Source organism: Enhydra lutris, unplaced genomic scaffold, assembly GCF_002288905.1.
Source record: "Enhydra lutris kenyoni isolate GAN:26980312 unplaced genomic scaffold, ASM228890v2 scaffoldscaffold28, whole genome shotgun sequence".
In the NCBI taxonomy this organism is placed as follows: Eukaryota; Metazoa; Chordata; class Mammalia; order Carnivora; family Mustelidae; genus Enhydra; species Enhydra lutris.
Window position 1 is genome coordinate 24,539,176 of NW_019154112.1, and position 14,124 is coordinate 24,553,299.

General features: G+C 42.6%; 1 protein-coding gene across 2 annotated transcripts in view; it reads right to left on the bottom strand.

Moving 5' to 3' along the window:
- Positions 1 to 7,093, bottom strand: part of LOC111152360 (EF-hand domain containing 1) — a 63,226-nt gene extending 56,133 nt beyond the window's left edge. For both annotated transcript variants that reach the window (XM_022510873.1, XM_022510874.1), the window contains exon 1: positions 7,013 to 7,093. In XM_022510873.1, coding sequence (XP_022366581.1) covers positions 7,013 to 7,075 — 63 coding nt within the window. In that variant the 5' untranslated portion in view covers positions 7,076 to 7,093. The remainder of the gene's footprint in view (positions 1 to 7,012) is intronic.
- Between the last annotated feature and the right edge of the window lie 7,031 nt (positions 7,094 to 14,124).

The following is a 14,124-nucleotide window of genomic DNA, read 5'->3' on the forward strand; positions in this document are numbered from 1 at the left end:
TTATATAGGCACCAACTGGCCAATTGGCACCCTACAGCCAATTATGTGTAACCCTACCTACTCCAGTCACCACTGCTGCTTGCCCTGCTCCCTAGCTGCTGGACCTGGAGGTTGCCAAAGACCCCAACAGCCCTTGCAGCCACTATACACACCCTGTAGCACCTGTCAAGGGCCACACAGTTGTCAGTGCCATAGACCCCAGTGGCCTGGGCCAGAGAGACATCATGCCCCCTAAACATGAACCCAGTACCATATAGCCCTGCCTTGGAGTCCTATACCACTAGGCCCAGGAACACAGCAAGCTTCAGCATGCCTCCACCTACAGGTGAAAGTCATCCCATACCAAAGTCAGTCCATAAAGTCTGGAAGAGGTAGCTGCTTCTTTATGCTGCCAGTAGCCCTTACTTTTGCTTCCGTGTTCCTAGCTGGCCTTATACTCTTCAGCTTTGCTGGTCTAGATGGGAGGAAACTGACATGGGATCTTCGTGGACTGCCCCAAAAGACTGGAGAAGCTAGTTGCTCTTTCATCCTGGCCAGGGTACCTCTTTCTGGCCAGGAAGTTCCCTCTTGACACTGAGCAATGGTGGCTTGGAGGATGCAAGATACAGGGATCATGAAGAACCAGGGAAACATGATTCCACCACTTATAATAACTTGTCCCAAAGAAATGAAGAACCAGAAACTGCCTAATGAAAAAAATTCAAAATTCTCCTAAAGATGCTCATAGACCTACAAAAGAACAGAGATGGGCAATTTAATGATATCAGGAAAACAATAAAGGAACAAAGTGAGAAATTCTACAAAGACGTAGAAAACATAAAAAAGAGCCAAATGGAAATTCTGGAGCTGAAGAACACCATGACTGAACTGAGGAATTCAACTATAACTTCAAAAGAAGATTTGAACAAGCAGAAGAAAGAATCTGTAAACTAGAAGACAAATAACTTGAAGTTAACAAATCAGAGGAGAAAAAAAAAAGAATGAAAAAGAATGAAGAAAGCCTATGGGACTTATGGGATACCAACAAGAAAAATCACGTATGTATCACTATATCCTTTTCTAGAAGGAAAAGACAGAAAGAGATAGAAAGCTTATTTAAAGAAATAATGTTTGAGAACTTCTCAAACCTGGGTAGAGATTTGGACACTCAAGTTTGTGAAGTTATCGGTACTCATAATTTCAATCTAAATCATCTTCTCCAAGACACATGATAATAAAGTGGTCTAAAATCAAAGACAAAGAGAATTTCAAAAGCAGTAAAGAAAGAAACTCATACGAAGGAACTTCTATAAATGATCAGATTACTCACCAGAGATCTTGCAGGCCAGGAGAGAATGGGATCATCCATTCTAAGTGGTAAAAGAAACTGCCAACCCAGGATATTTTACCCAGAAAAAATGTGCTTCAGAAAGGAAGGCAAGATAAAGTTATTCCCTAATAAACAAAGAGAGGATTCATTGCCACTAAACCTGCCTTATGAGGAATGCTGAAAGAAGTTCTTCAAGCTGAAACAAAAAGGCATTAATTCGTAACATGAAAATACACAACACATGGATAAAGGTGAGCATATAGTCAGATTCAGAATACCCTAATACTGTAACACAGTGATGTTCTCACTTCTTCATTCTAGTACAAAGATAAAAGGAAAAGTATTGAAAACCTCTCTAGCTCCAATAATCTGTTAGTGGATGCAAAACATAAAAAGATGTAAATGGTGACATCAAAAAACATAAAGTGGAAGGAGATATAAGGATAAGGATAGGGTGTTTATATGTGATCAAGGCTGAACTGCTATCAGTGTAGATTGTTACATATGTTTCATGTGAGTCTCATGCTAACCACAAAGCAAAAATCTACAGCAGCTTCACAAAAAATGAGAAAGAAATCAAAGATACTACTATGACTAATCATCAATTCACAAAGGAAGACAGCAAGACAGGAAGAAAGGAACAAGGGAACTACAAAACAGCCAGAAAACTTAAAGTGATAGGGATGCCCACGTGGCTCAGTTGGTTAGGCATCTGCCTTCGGCTTTGGTCATGATCCCTGGGTCCTGGGATCAAGTACCATGTCAGGCTGCTGGCTCAGCAGGGCACCTGCTTCTCCCTCTGCTTGCCTCTTGCTGTGCCTGCTGCTCCCCCTGCTTGTGCTCTGACAAAGAAATAAAATCTTTTAAAAAAATGGCATTAGTAAATCCTTACCTATCAATAGTTACTCTAAACATAAATGAATTGAATTTTCTAATCCAAAGGCAAAAAGCTGGATGATTTAAAAAAAAAAAAAAAACCCCACAAGATCCAACTATATGTTGCCCCATACTATAAGAAACTTGTTTTGGCTTGAAGCACACTCATAAACTGAAAGTGAAGGGATGGAAAAAGATAATCCATGCAAGTAGAAACCAAAAGAGAACATGGGTAACTATACTTAGAGCAAACAAAATAGACTTTAAGCCAAAAATGCTAACAAGAAACATGGATGGTCATTATATAACGGTAAGGGGATCAATTTATCAAGAAGATATAACCACCACCTGAAACTAATAAAAAACTGTATGTTAATTATGCAGGAATTAAAATAAAACAAACAGAGGGAAAAAGATATAATGATCATAAATATATATGTACCCCACATCAAAGCAGATACTAATAGATCTGAAGGGAGAAATAGCCAACAAGACAATAAAGTGAGGGATTTCAACAGATGACTGAATCAGATAGGAAATGAACAAGGAAAGTTTGGATTTCAATTATACTTTAGACCAAACAAACATAAAAAAAAATCTATCCACCACCCCCAAAATACACATTCTTCTAAAGTCTACAAACATTCTCCAGGATAGGTTATATGAAAGGTGACAAAACAAGTCTTAGCAGATTGAAATCATACCTACTATGCTTTTGCACCACAATGGTATGAAACTAGAAATCAGTAACAAGAAGAAAACTGAAAAATTCACAAATATGTAGAAATCAAATAACACCCTCTTGTACAACCAGTGGGCCAAAGAAGAAATCAAAACAGAAATCAAAAAGTATCTTGAAACAAATGAAAATAGAAGCATAACATATGTAAACCTTTGGGAACCTGCAAAAGCAGTTTAATAGGGGGTGTGTGTGTGTATTTTGGGTTTGTTTTTTTTTTTTTTGGACAGCAAGAGAGAGAGAGAGAGCTAGCTGTGGGGGTAGGAGGTGGGGCACTGAGAGAGAGAGAGAATCCCAAGAAGGCTCCCTGCCCAGGGCAGCACCCAACATGGGGCTCAATCCCACGACCCTGAGATTATGACCCAAGCCAAAACCAAAAGTCAGATACCCGACCAACCAAGACACCCAGGTGTCCCAATAGAGGATTTTAGTGATAAATGCATGCATTAAGGAATGAGAAAGATCTCCCTGATGTCAACACCAGATAAGGATACTATATGAAAAGAAAGTTACAGACCAATATCTTTGATAAATATAGATGCAAAAAAATATCAAAAAATGTTAGCAAACCACATTCAACATCTCATTAAAAGGATCGTACACCATGACTAAGTAGTATTCCTGAGATGCAAAGATGATTCAACATATACACATCAGTACTTGTTATACAACACATTAAGAGAATGAAAGATAAAAATCAAAAGATCATCTCAATAGATGAAGAAAAAGTGTTTGACAAAACATCCATTCATAATAAAAATCTGACAAACGGAGTATGGAAGGAACATACCTTAACATAGTAAATGCCATATGTGACAAGTCCATAACTAATATCAAACTTGATGGTGAAGGGTTGAAAACTTTTCCTCTAAGATCAGGAACAAGACAAGGGTGTCCACTCTTACCATTCCTATTCACCATAGAACTAGAAGTCTTGGCCAGAGCAATCAGACAACAGAAAGAAGTAAGAGGCATCCAGTTAGGAAAGGAAGAAGTAAAACCCTCTTTGTATAAAGATGACATGATCTTACATTCAAAACTCCTAAAGACTCTACCAGAAAACTGTTAGAACTAATCCATGAATTCAGTAAAGTTGCAGGATACAAAATCAATATACAGAGAAAAATTGTGTTCCTATACACTAACAATGAACTATCTGAAATTGAAATTAAGAAAACAATTCCATTTACAATAGCACAAAAACAATAAAATACTTAGGAATAAATTTAAGAACATGAAAAACCTATACACTGAAAACTATAAGACACTAATGAAAGAAATTAAAGAAGGCACAAACAAATGAAAAGATATCTTGTGTTCTTGCACTGGAAGAATTAAAAACTGTTTAAATGTCCACACTCTCGGGCGCCTGGGTGGCTCAGTTGGTTAAGCAACTGCCTTCAGCTCAGGTCACGATCCTGGAATCCCGGGATCGAGTCCCGCATCAGGCTCCCAGCTCCACGGGGAGTCTGCTTCTCCCTCTGACCTTCTCCTCGCTCATGCTCTCTCTCACTGTCTCTCTCTCTCTCTCTCTCTCAAATAAATAAAAAAATAAAATATTTAAAAAAATAAATAAATAAATGTCCACACTCTCCAAAGTGATCTACAAATTCAATGTGATCCTTATCAAAATTTCAATGGCATATTTCACAGAAATAGAAAAAACAATCCTAAAATTTGCATGGAACCACGAAAAAAACACAAATAGCCAAAGCGGCCTTGAGAAAGAACAACAAAGCTGGAGGCATCACACTTTCTAATTTCAAGCATGATATCATTACAAAGCTACAATAATCGAAACTACCTGGTACTGGCATAAAAAGAGACACATATATGGTGAGTGCTGTGAAGTGTGTAAACCTGGCAATTCACAGACCTGTACCCCTGGGGCTAATAATACATTATATGTTTATAAAAAATTAAAAATTTTTAAAAAGAGACACATAAGCCAATGGAACAGAATAGAGCCCAGAAATAAGCTCATGCATGTATGCTCAACTGTCTTTGACAAGGGTACCAAGAACACACACTGGGGACAGGACAGGCTCTTCAGTAAGTGGCTGGGAAAACTGGGTATCCCCACAAAAGAATGAAATCAGATCCCTATTTTATAGAACTCACAAAAATTAACTCAAAGTGATTGAAGACTTAAACATAAGACCTGGAACTGTAAAACTCCTTGAAGGAGAAAAGGAGAAAAGCTCCCTGACATTGGTTTTGACAAGGACTTCTAGATATAATACCAAAAGCATAGTCAGCAGAAGCAAAAGTAAACAAGTGGAGCTACATAAAATTAAAAAAGCTTCTGTACAGCAAAGGAAATAACAAAATGACAAGGCAACCTAGGGAAAGGGAGAAAATATTTACAAATTTCAGTGTGTTCAGGCTAGACTAACAAAATACCAGAGACTGGGTAGCCTCCCCATCCCTCTTAGTCATTATGGTTCACTCTCTGAATGCTTTGAGAGTTATACACATCTAGTTCTTCAGTGCTAAATAAAGATAGTGACCATGTTTTCCAAATTTCAAATAAGGCAAAAGGTTGACACTTGGACAGTCTATTTAAAATAGAAAGTAAGTCCAAGGCACAGTTCATGTTATATGAAGTACAGCAATGTACATTCTCAGAGCCTGGGACCTCCAGTCTGCATCTGTGTAATCCCCCAAATCGACTCACCCCTCCTGTTGGTAACCCACACTCACCAACACCAATGCTGAGGCTGCTCCGGCAGAGGGCAGGGATGTGCCTACACTTTCTAATTTACATAGAACGGAAAAGTCCACTGAAGGAAAAGCTCTATGATGCTGTATCTTAATGCAGGGATAATTATGAAGAAGCTGCTCAGAATCTAGACTCTCTCACCAAAATTTCAACTTCATTCTCCCAAAGAAAATAAATGGACTACATATTTTATCTTACCTTCATACCCATGGAAAGGAGCTTTTAGCTTAAATTATTAAACTATACAAATACAAATTATTATTATCTTATCTATGATAGTTTACTGAATCTCAACATTGATCTTCAAACATACTTCTGTAACCAGGTTAAAATCAAAACAAATACAAATAATTTTGTCAAGGGCTAAGCCATGTCAGAAGGGGGAAAAAGTTATTTTTTTTTTCCTCTTCAATTTTGTCTACAGAACACAAAACAGTTAAAGTAGGGAAGGAGCAAAATAATCAAATCAGGAATATTTCATTAAAATGTTAGAAAAGAATAGGAGTACAGGAAGGAAGAAAAAAAAAAAACAGCTTATCAATTGTGAATGAAAGGATTGGAATGGAATTATCTCCTGTAAAGCAGGGAGGGATGGTTTGGGAGGAAGATAGGCAAGTGTTGAAAGTAACTTTTGGAGAAACAGCAATTGAGAAAGAAAAAACAGGACGGGGGAGAAGGTGGGACTAAGTTGTAGAAAAGTCGGTAGCGCTAAACGGAAAGGGGTGGGGCTAGGTAGGAGCATAAATGAGGAGAGCGGAGACCGCGTAAAAGAACCTGGTGGAAAGGAGAGAATGAGTGGAAATGATATGTGTGAGACAGGAAACGGAGCTGGGAGGGGCTTAGATCAGTGGGTCCAGGATAAGGAAGGCGAAGGAGGCGAGCGGGAATGATGTGCCTGGGAGATGGGCAGGATGGGGCTGTGGGAAGGAGGACCAAGATGTGGGGAGGCTGAGTGGGTGAAGAGGCTAGGCTGGGGGACTGAGGGCGGCTAAGAAGGGAGCTTCTTAGAACGAGCTTGGGGGGGACCTAGCCAGAGCTTGGGAGGAAAGGGGGGGGGGTAAAGAGAGATCTAGAGGAAGAGGCAGGGGCTGAAAGAGCAGGGCAAGAGGAAGAAGGGGCGAGGACGACGAGAACGGAGGCCAATAAATGCCTGGATGGAGTGAAAAAACTAGAGAGGATGGAGCGGAGAGCCAAGGATGGGAGAGAGAGGATGAGCCTGGATGGGGAGGACGACGGAACTGTGGCGGACAGAGAAAAGTTGAGGGCAGAGGACGGGTCTAAAGGGAGAGAGCAATTCTGGGTGGAGGAGAAGGCAGGTGCACCAAGGGGCGAGCCCTGCGAGGCCTCCAGGGGGTGGGGTCCTCACCGTGGAGTCCTTAAATGACGTGCCCGGGAGAAAGGGCAGCCCATGCACAGGGTTGGACACCATCGCGGCCGCTTTTGCCGCCACCACCTGGGTCGAGCGTTAGCCCTCCCGGTTGCCCGGGCGACGAGCCGCGTCCACCGGCGTCGCGAAGCTCCATGGTGATGCCAAACATCCGGCGAGGCGCGCGTGGGGGCGGGGCCTGAGGCGCGGGCGCGAAGGGTCTGCGCGTGCGCCGCCTGCGGGCCCGGAGTTCAGGCGAAGAGGCAATAGCAGCCACAGGCGCCGGGAGGTGGGAGCTGGTGGGCGGGGTGGGAGCTGGTGGGCGGGGTGGGAGGAGGTGACTGCGGAGAGGCTGCGGTCGTGGCCGGGAGGTCCGGGGGTGGGAACCGGCCCTTAGATGAGTTACAGCCCCCCAGTCCTCACCGCTCCCCGCCCGCACTGTGAGCTCGGGCCGCTCTTCTCCGAGCCCTGGGCAAAGGGCTCTTGTCCCGGTTCGCACTGAAGTGTAAATGGCTGGTTCCGGTTGAAAGTGGCACCCGGTGCCGGGGCTTGTTGGGGGCCAGGGGCTGCGGATTATTCATGGTTGTATCTCTTGCTCAAGGATGTTCAGTCCCCGATCTTCCCACTACCGCATTATCATTTTCCATCTTCACCTCTCTCTATCCTACAGTCAACAACAGCCGCCCTGCAGCCTCCCAATTCTTGAAGGCTGGGACTCGCCTATTCACCCCAGGACACTCAATATTCGTTGACTGGAGAGCTATAGGGTGCTTATCTCAATTCTCCCCATCTCTATACGGATCTGCCGCTGCAATGCAAAAATCCGACCCACAGGGGGAAATGCATCCCCTTCGAAGAGATAACTAAGTCATAAAGAAGCCAATAAGTGGGATGAAATACCGTCAGGATCGTAGGTATTCTCGCCTTTGGGGATTTTTATAAAACTTGTTTAAATTATGATGTCTTAAAAGAAGTATGATCCCGTTCCTGAAGCATTTTCAGAAAAGCGAGGAAAAAACTATCTGTCAGTCCCGGGGAGTTTAAAAATAAAAACAAAAAGCGAACAAAACCCTTGTGCGGGGACATGGGATTCATTAGGTCTGAAATAGACCCCAGGAATCTGATTTTTCTAACAGCTGTTTCTGATGAGGAGCCAGTTTAGAAACGTGATAGAGTAGCAAGCCTGCCGCAGACACTGTAACTCCACGTCATGGGTAGTTTAGTGCTAATGCAGACAGCAGCTTTAGTTTTATTGCTGCTTGTCAGACAAATCCCCCTGTTGGGTTTCACTTATGGGCATGAAGCTCAGGGGGCCCAGGATATGAATCCACTGGTGGCACCTGAAGCAGTTATTGGTGGCTGCCTCCACATCCTGCCCAAACAGTTTCTTTTCGGCTAACCCAGTCTCTCTCCTCCCTACTTCTGTTTTCCTGTTCTTGTCCCCTCGCCTTTTCTTACCTTTAATTTTTTTTAATTTTCTATTAGTAAATTACCTTAATGTGGGCATTTAATGCTTTAAAAAAATCAATTACCATTGCTGAGTTTACCGAAAACTTTGAAAGTATCTGTCCATTGCATTACATCATAGCCACTTACCTAGGATGCAAGTCAGTTACTGGAAGAATATTTCAAATGGCAAGTTCAACTTTCAAAGAGGTTGAGGATGCCTCTCTCACTTCTCTCCACCTCACTGATGCTGAGTACCCAGAAACGCTGCTAGCTATAATCCTTGCCGACTCTTGATGATAACCTTTAACTCTTACCAGTTATATGATCTTGCCCTCCCCTCTATCTTAAAAAAAGTAAATCCATGGTATCGGGATACACTTGAAAGAGCCCTTCCGGACTAATTGCGTGGTTGCACTTGGGTCTATATTCCCTAGATTGGGTAGGGAAAGAGTCCATGGGGGCTGGAAAGGGTAAGTCATGTCTAAGCTTATTGTCCATTGTGACATCTGTTTCTATTTGAGGAGTGGCCTCTGCTCAAATGTCTTTCTGTTCCAGAAGAACACACTAGTTAAATGGTTAACCAAGTGTGTTTTAACTATTTTCAGACCCTGGAAATGCATGGTGAGGAAAACTTTTCTTGGTCTATATTCTCCTAAAAATGCCATCACCTCCGAGGAGAGGAAGCTGGGCAGTGTTAATAAATGCTAAAAATTACAGGGACAAGTCTGTAAAGAAGTGGGAAAAAATTAAAAATTAAAGGTAGGGCTTCAGAAAGTTTCTTGAACCCTGATTAAAGAGTTTATGTCCCGGGGTGCCTGGGTGGCTCCATCGGTTAAGCGTCTGCCTTCAGCTCAAGTCATGATCCCAGGATCCTGGATCCAGCCCCATGTCAGGTTCTCTGCTCAGTGGGAAGTCTGCTTCTCCCTCTGCCTCTCCTCCTGCCCCTGGCTTGTGCTCTCCCTCTTGCTCACTCTCTCTCTTTATCTCTCTCCCTCACGCAAATAAATAAATAAAATATTTTTATTTTTTTATTTTTTTTAAAGATTTTATTTATTTATTTGACAGAGATCACAAGTAGACGGAGAGGCAGGCAGAGAGAGAGAGAGAGAGAGGAGGAAGCAGGCTTCTTGCTGAGCAGAGAGCCCGACGTGGGACTCGATCCCAGGACCCTGAGATCATGACCCGAGCCGAAGGCAGCGGCTCAACCCACTGAGCCACCCAGGCGCCCCTAAAATATTTTTAAAAAAGAGTTTATATCCCATTTCTCCCAAACATGACTACTCAGCATGGATCACACTTCAATTTGCACTCATCATTTTCTACTTCGTGCAATATACAGGAGAGAGTAGGAACCTGACCATACCTGGCAGCTAAAGTAAAAAGTGCCATGGTCCATGGGGCACCTGGGTGGCTCAGTCGTTAGGCATTTGCCTTTTTCTTGGGTCATGACCCAGGGTCCTGGGATCAAGGGCCTCATCCGGCTGTCTACTTCTCCCTCTTCCACTCCCCCTGCTTATGTTCCATCCCCCCTTCTCTCTGTCAAATAAATAAAATCTTAAAATTTAAAAAAAGTGCCATGGCCTGAAGGCTGTGCATAAAGCGTGGACTCAGAAGACCACAGAGATATTGCATGAGTTTAGCAGGTGTTTCAAAACTTGGGGAAAGGAAAATATGGAAAGATCAGTCTGCCAGCTGACCAAAGCTGAAAGAGGGCCTCATGTTGGATGACAACTCCCAGGAACTGATGGGTGTCAGACTAGCAGAGGTTAAAATAAAGAAGTTGCCTAAATTAATCATCTCCTTTTTCAGCATTTTGCCCAGAGCACTGGCTTTATCCAGAATTTGTTTGCAATCCTGTGATATTATTCTTGAGTACCTAAAGTCACCGGACATACATCAAACAGGTGTGTGTGTGTGTGTGTGTGTGTGTGTGTGTGTGTGTGTGTATGCGCGTGCGGGCACATGCGCCCCTCAGATATTTATGCAATGATTTGGGGTGCTCTACTTCCCTCTGCTGGATAAAAATGGTACAGCATGGTTTTTGGAAAACTATATACCTGTAAGTTTGAAAGTGCAGGGGGTGTGGCTAGTTAGTGACCATAGTGGTAAGACCTTGCAGGGGAGTGTCCCTTAGAGTGCGATCCAGCATTCATTTCCACCACTCACTCCTTAGTTCCTGGAATCTCTTATCTAAGAAGAGTGCCCAGTCAAGCTACCTCAATCTTTGCAAAGTATGGTAGAAGGAGAGAGAAATATCATCAGAGATTTCCAAGTAGTTACAGGAGCAGATTTAGGAGCCACAGGTAATCTTCATTGAACACAAACTCATGCAATTGGGATTAGACTGTTTTAGCCTTGCAGTGGGTTCCTGCCAGGGGTTTTGAAAATTTTGTGTTTCTGCTGCTTTTTCTTCCTTAAGTCAAACCCATTCTATGACTTTAGCTGATTCAGGTGGAATTCCCTCCTCTCTGAATAAGCCTATCAAACATTACCTCACAGAATCAGAGATCGCCACTAGTACTTACTGAATGCAGACTTTGTGCTAAGGTATTTTTCCCATAGTAAAATTAGTGAGATTCCAAAATGATTTGTTCTTGTTGGGGCGGGGGGAGCAGGGGAGAAACATTGAGTGGAGAAAAAGAAATTGCATTAGCCCAGAGTAGTGTTCAAGTTCACTTTAATGAGTAATAGGATATGTTTAACAGGTCCCGAAGACAAGGAAGGATCCACTAGAGAGATGTAGGGAAATAACTGAGGAGAGTCAGTGCTTCGTAAAGCTGGTTTGAGTTCTCGAAGGTCTTCCGGATGGTCACAGACGGCTTCTGAGACTGATGTTTGTCATGTGACATTGGATTCTAGCACAAAAGTACATTTAAAAATTTCACTATCCATGCTGCTTCAGCAGTAACAGCCTAATGTATGCTTGGCCCAAGTGTCTAGAAATGAAACGAGAACTGCATCTTTAGGTTTATTTCATTTATGAGGGCACACAAAACAAAAATCCACATTACCTTTTCTTCCCAATGCTACACTTCTGGTTCACACAATTGGCAGTGGAGAAGTTAGACCAAAAGACTTATGTTCACTTTGTTTTGGTTATACGAACGTAGACTCTAGATTCAAAGGCCTGAGTTTCTGTGAGATTGCATTACTTACTAGCCAAGTAGTTTGGGGCAAATCTACCTAATCCATCAGTGTCCTCATTTGTAACATGGAGGCAACAATAATATCTATCTCATAGGGTTGTTTGAAGAGTTAAATGAAAGAACCCAAGAAAACAGCTTGACTAAGGACTTGGCAAAGAGGGAGCACTAGCTAATGTAAACTGTTAATATTATTATTCCTAGTTTATAGACTCTGCCCTGGGTGTTGCATTGCATTATTGTTGTTGTTTTGTTTGTTTGATTTTTCTTAAGATTTTATCTTATTTGACAGAGAAAGAGAGAGAGATAGCAAGAGAGAGAACATAAGCAGAGGGAGGGGGAGAGAGAGAAGCAGGCCTCTGGCCAAGCAGGAAGCCTGATTCTGAGCTCTCTCCTAGGACCCTAGGATCATGATCTGAGCTGGAGGCAGATGCTTAACGACTGAGTCACCCAGGTGCTCCTGTTGCATTGCATTTTTGCCCAGAGGATTACCCAGGGTACAAACCAGTGTCGACAGAACCGGAAAACATTCAAAGCATATCTGGGAAGTGGAAGTCTGCCTTCTGAGCACTTAATAAAATGCTAAAAGAGTCTGGGAAGAATCCTGCAGGCACCAGAGTGTCCATGGGATTCCACAGATGGAATCACTTAATGATAACCTGGTTTCATGTAGACTAAGGGGAATAAGATTTACTCTATTTTTTTTATGGGCAAGGTAATGTGTCCATGCAGGCAAACAACGACCCTGAATTTTCTCAAACAGAATTCTTTCCCATCATACCCTGTCCTGAAGTCACAGTAAGAGCCAAAGTGCTTACAAGGCTCTTAACACTTTGTCTGCTTCTTCTACTGCCCTCCCTCTCTCGGTTCACACTGGCCACCTGCTATTCTTAGTGTGCTCTGGCCTCAGGGCCCTTGCACTTCCTCCTTCTGCCTGGGAGAGAAACAGAGCCAACTCCCTCACCTGTTTCTGGATCTTCACTGATCCTGTTTAAAACTGCACACCCACCCCGACCCTCTGGCCTATTCTTCCTTGCTTTCTATCTCTCCTTGGCACCATCACCGTCTAACATTCTGTTTAACTTACTTATTTGGTTCACTGTCTGTCTTACTCCTGCCTCCAACCCCTGAATGTAAAATCCCCAAAGGCAAGGATTGTCCCTTGCTGTATTCCTGGTGCCTAGAACAGGGCTTGGCACCGAGTGGTGCTCAGTGTTTGTGGAGCAGCTGTCAGTGAATAAGTATACTCACCAGTTCTAAAGGTGAGGCCTCCGCTCAGGTGAAGGTCTTTCTAGCACAGCACTCTCAGACGATGGCTTGATTCAAGAGAGGCATTTCTTTCTTTTTTTTTTTTTTCAAAGATTTTATTTATCCATTTGACAGACAGAGATCACAAGTAGGCAGAGAGACAGGCAGAGAGAGGAGGAAGCAGGCTCCCCACCGAGCAGAGAGCCCGATGCGGGCCCGATCCCAGGACCCTGGGATCAGGACCTGAGCCGAAGGCAGAGGCTTTAACCCACTGAGCCACCCAGGCGCCCCCAAGAGAGGCATTTCAAAGAATTCTTTCAGCACAAGATAACGTTATCATCGGCTTTGTAGCAGGAGCCAATATCTCAGACACGGCATCACCAAATTATCGACAGAGCATAATGTCAGAAGGGAGTGTGATACAACTATCTTGGTATTCCCGTAAATTGAGCCAGAAACCGTTGATTTTGTATGTTAGAGAATGAAAGTATTAGGTTGCTTAAAATTTCTAGTTCCCAATTTGTTGTTGTTGCTGTTGTTGTTTAAAGAAGCTTTTATGTGACACTGCTCATTTACCTATTACTGATGACATTTCACCATAGCCTTAATTTTCGCCTGGAGAGATTTGTGATGGGCCCATGGACATTTCCCCTATTTTTCTGCATTTCCTTTAATAAGCACCTATTACTTGAAAATGATAAATAAGGACTTTGGGGGAACTTGCTGCTAAGTCTGGATAACTCTTTTATAAGGCAGAGAATAATTTTTTTAAAATCCCATATTCAAAGTCATACCACTTGTCAGAATCCCTGGGAGAACAGATTGTTTGAAGAACTGACAATCCCTAGTGAAAAATGAGAGGGAGGGTTTGCATAACCTTGGGAAGATTATCAATACTAGATTAATTTTACTCAAGGAATCAAGGTATTTTCAAGAATCTGTGACTGGAGAGTGAGATTTGATGTTATACTTAGGCCACCAGATGCCTGTCACCAATGACCTTTTGGACTCTGAGAAAACTGTGAGGTGCAGGATTGCTTTATTTGGCATCCAAGCACTCAGTGTGAAGTAAGTCACTTTAACCTGCAAAGAAACAATATAACCCTCACTATTCGTGAGGTATTTAGGAACAAAAGCGGAAATGAGATTAGGTTGAAGTATGCACAATAGTTAAAAATGCTTCATACACTGTAATGGGCTCTGCAAACATCTGGGTGTTGACGTTTCTGATTAGCTGAGCCTTGAATTTATCTGAAGGAAAAATGCATTTGA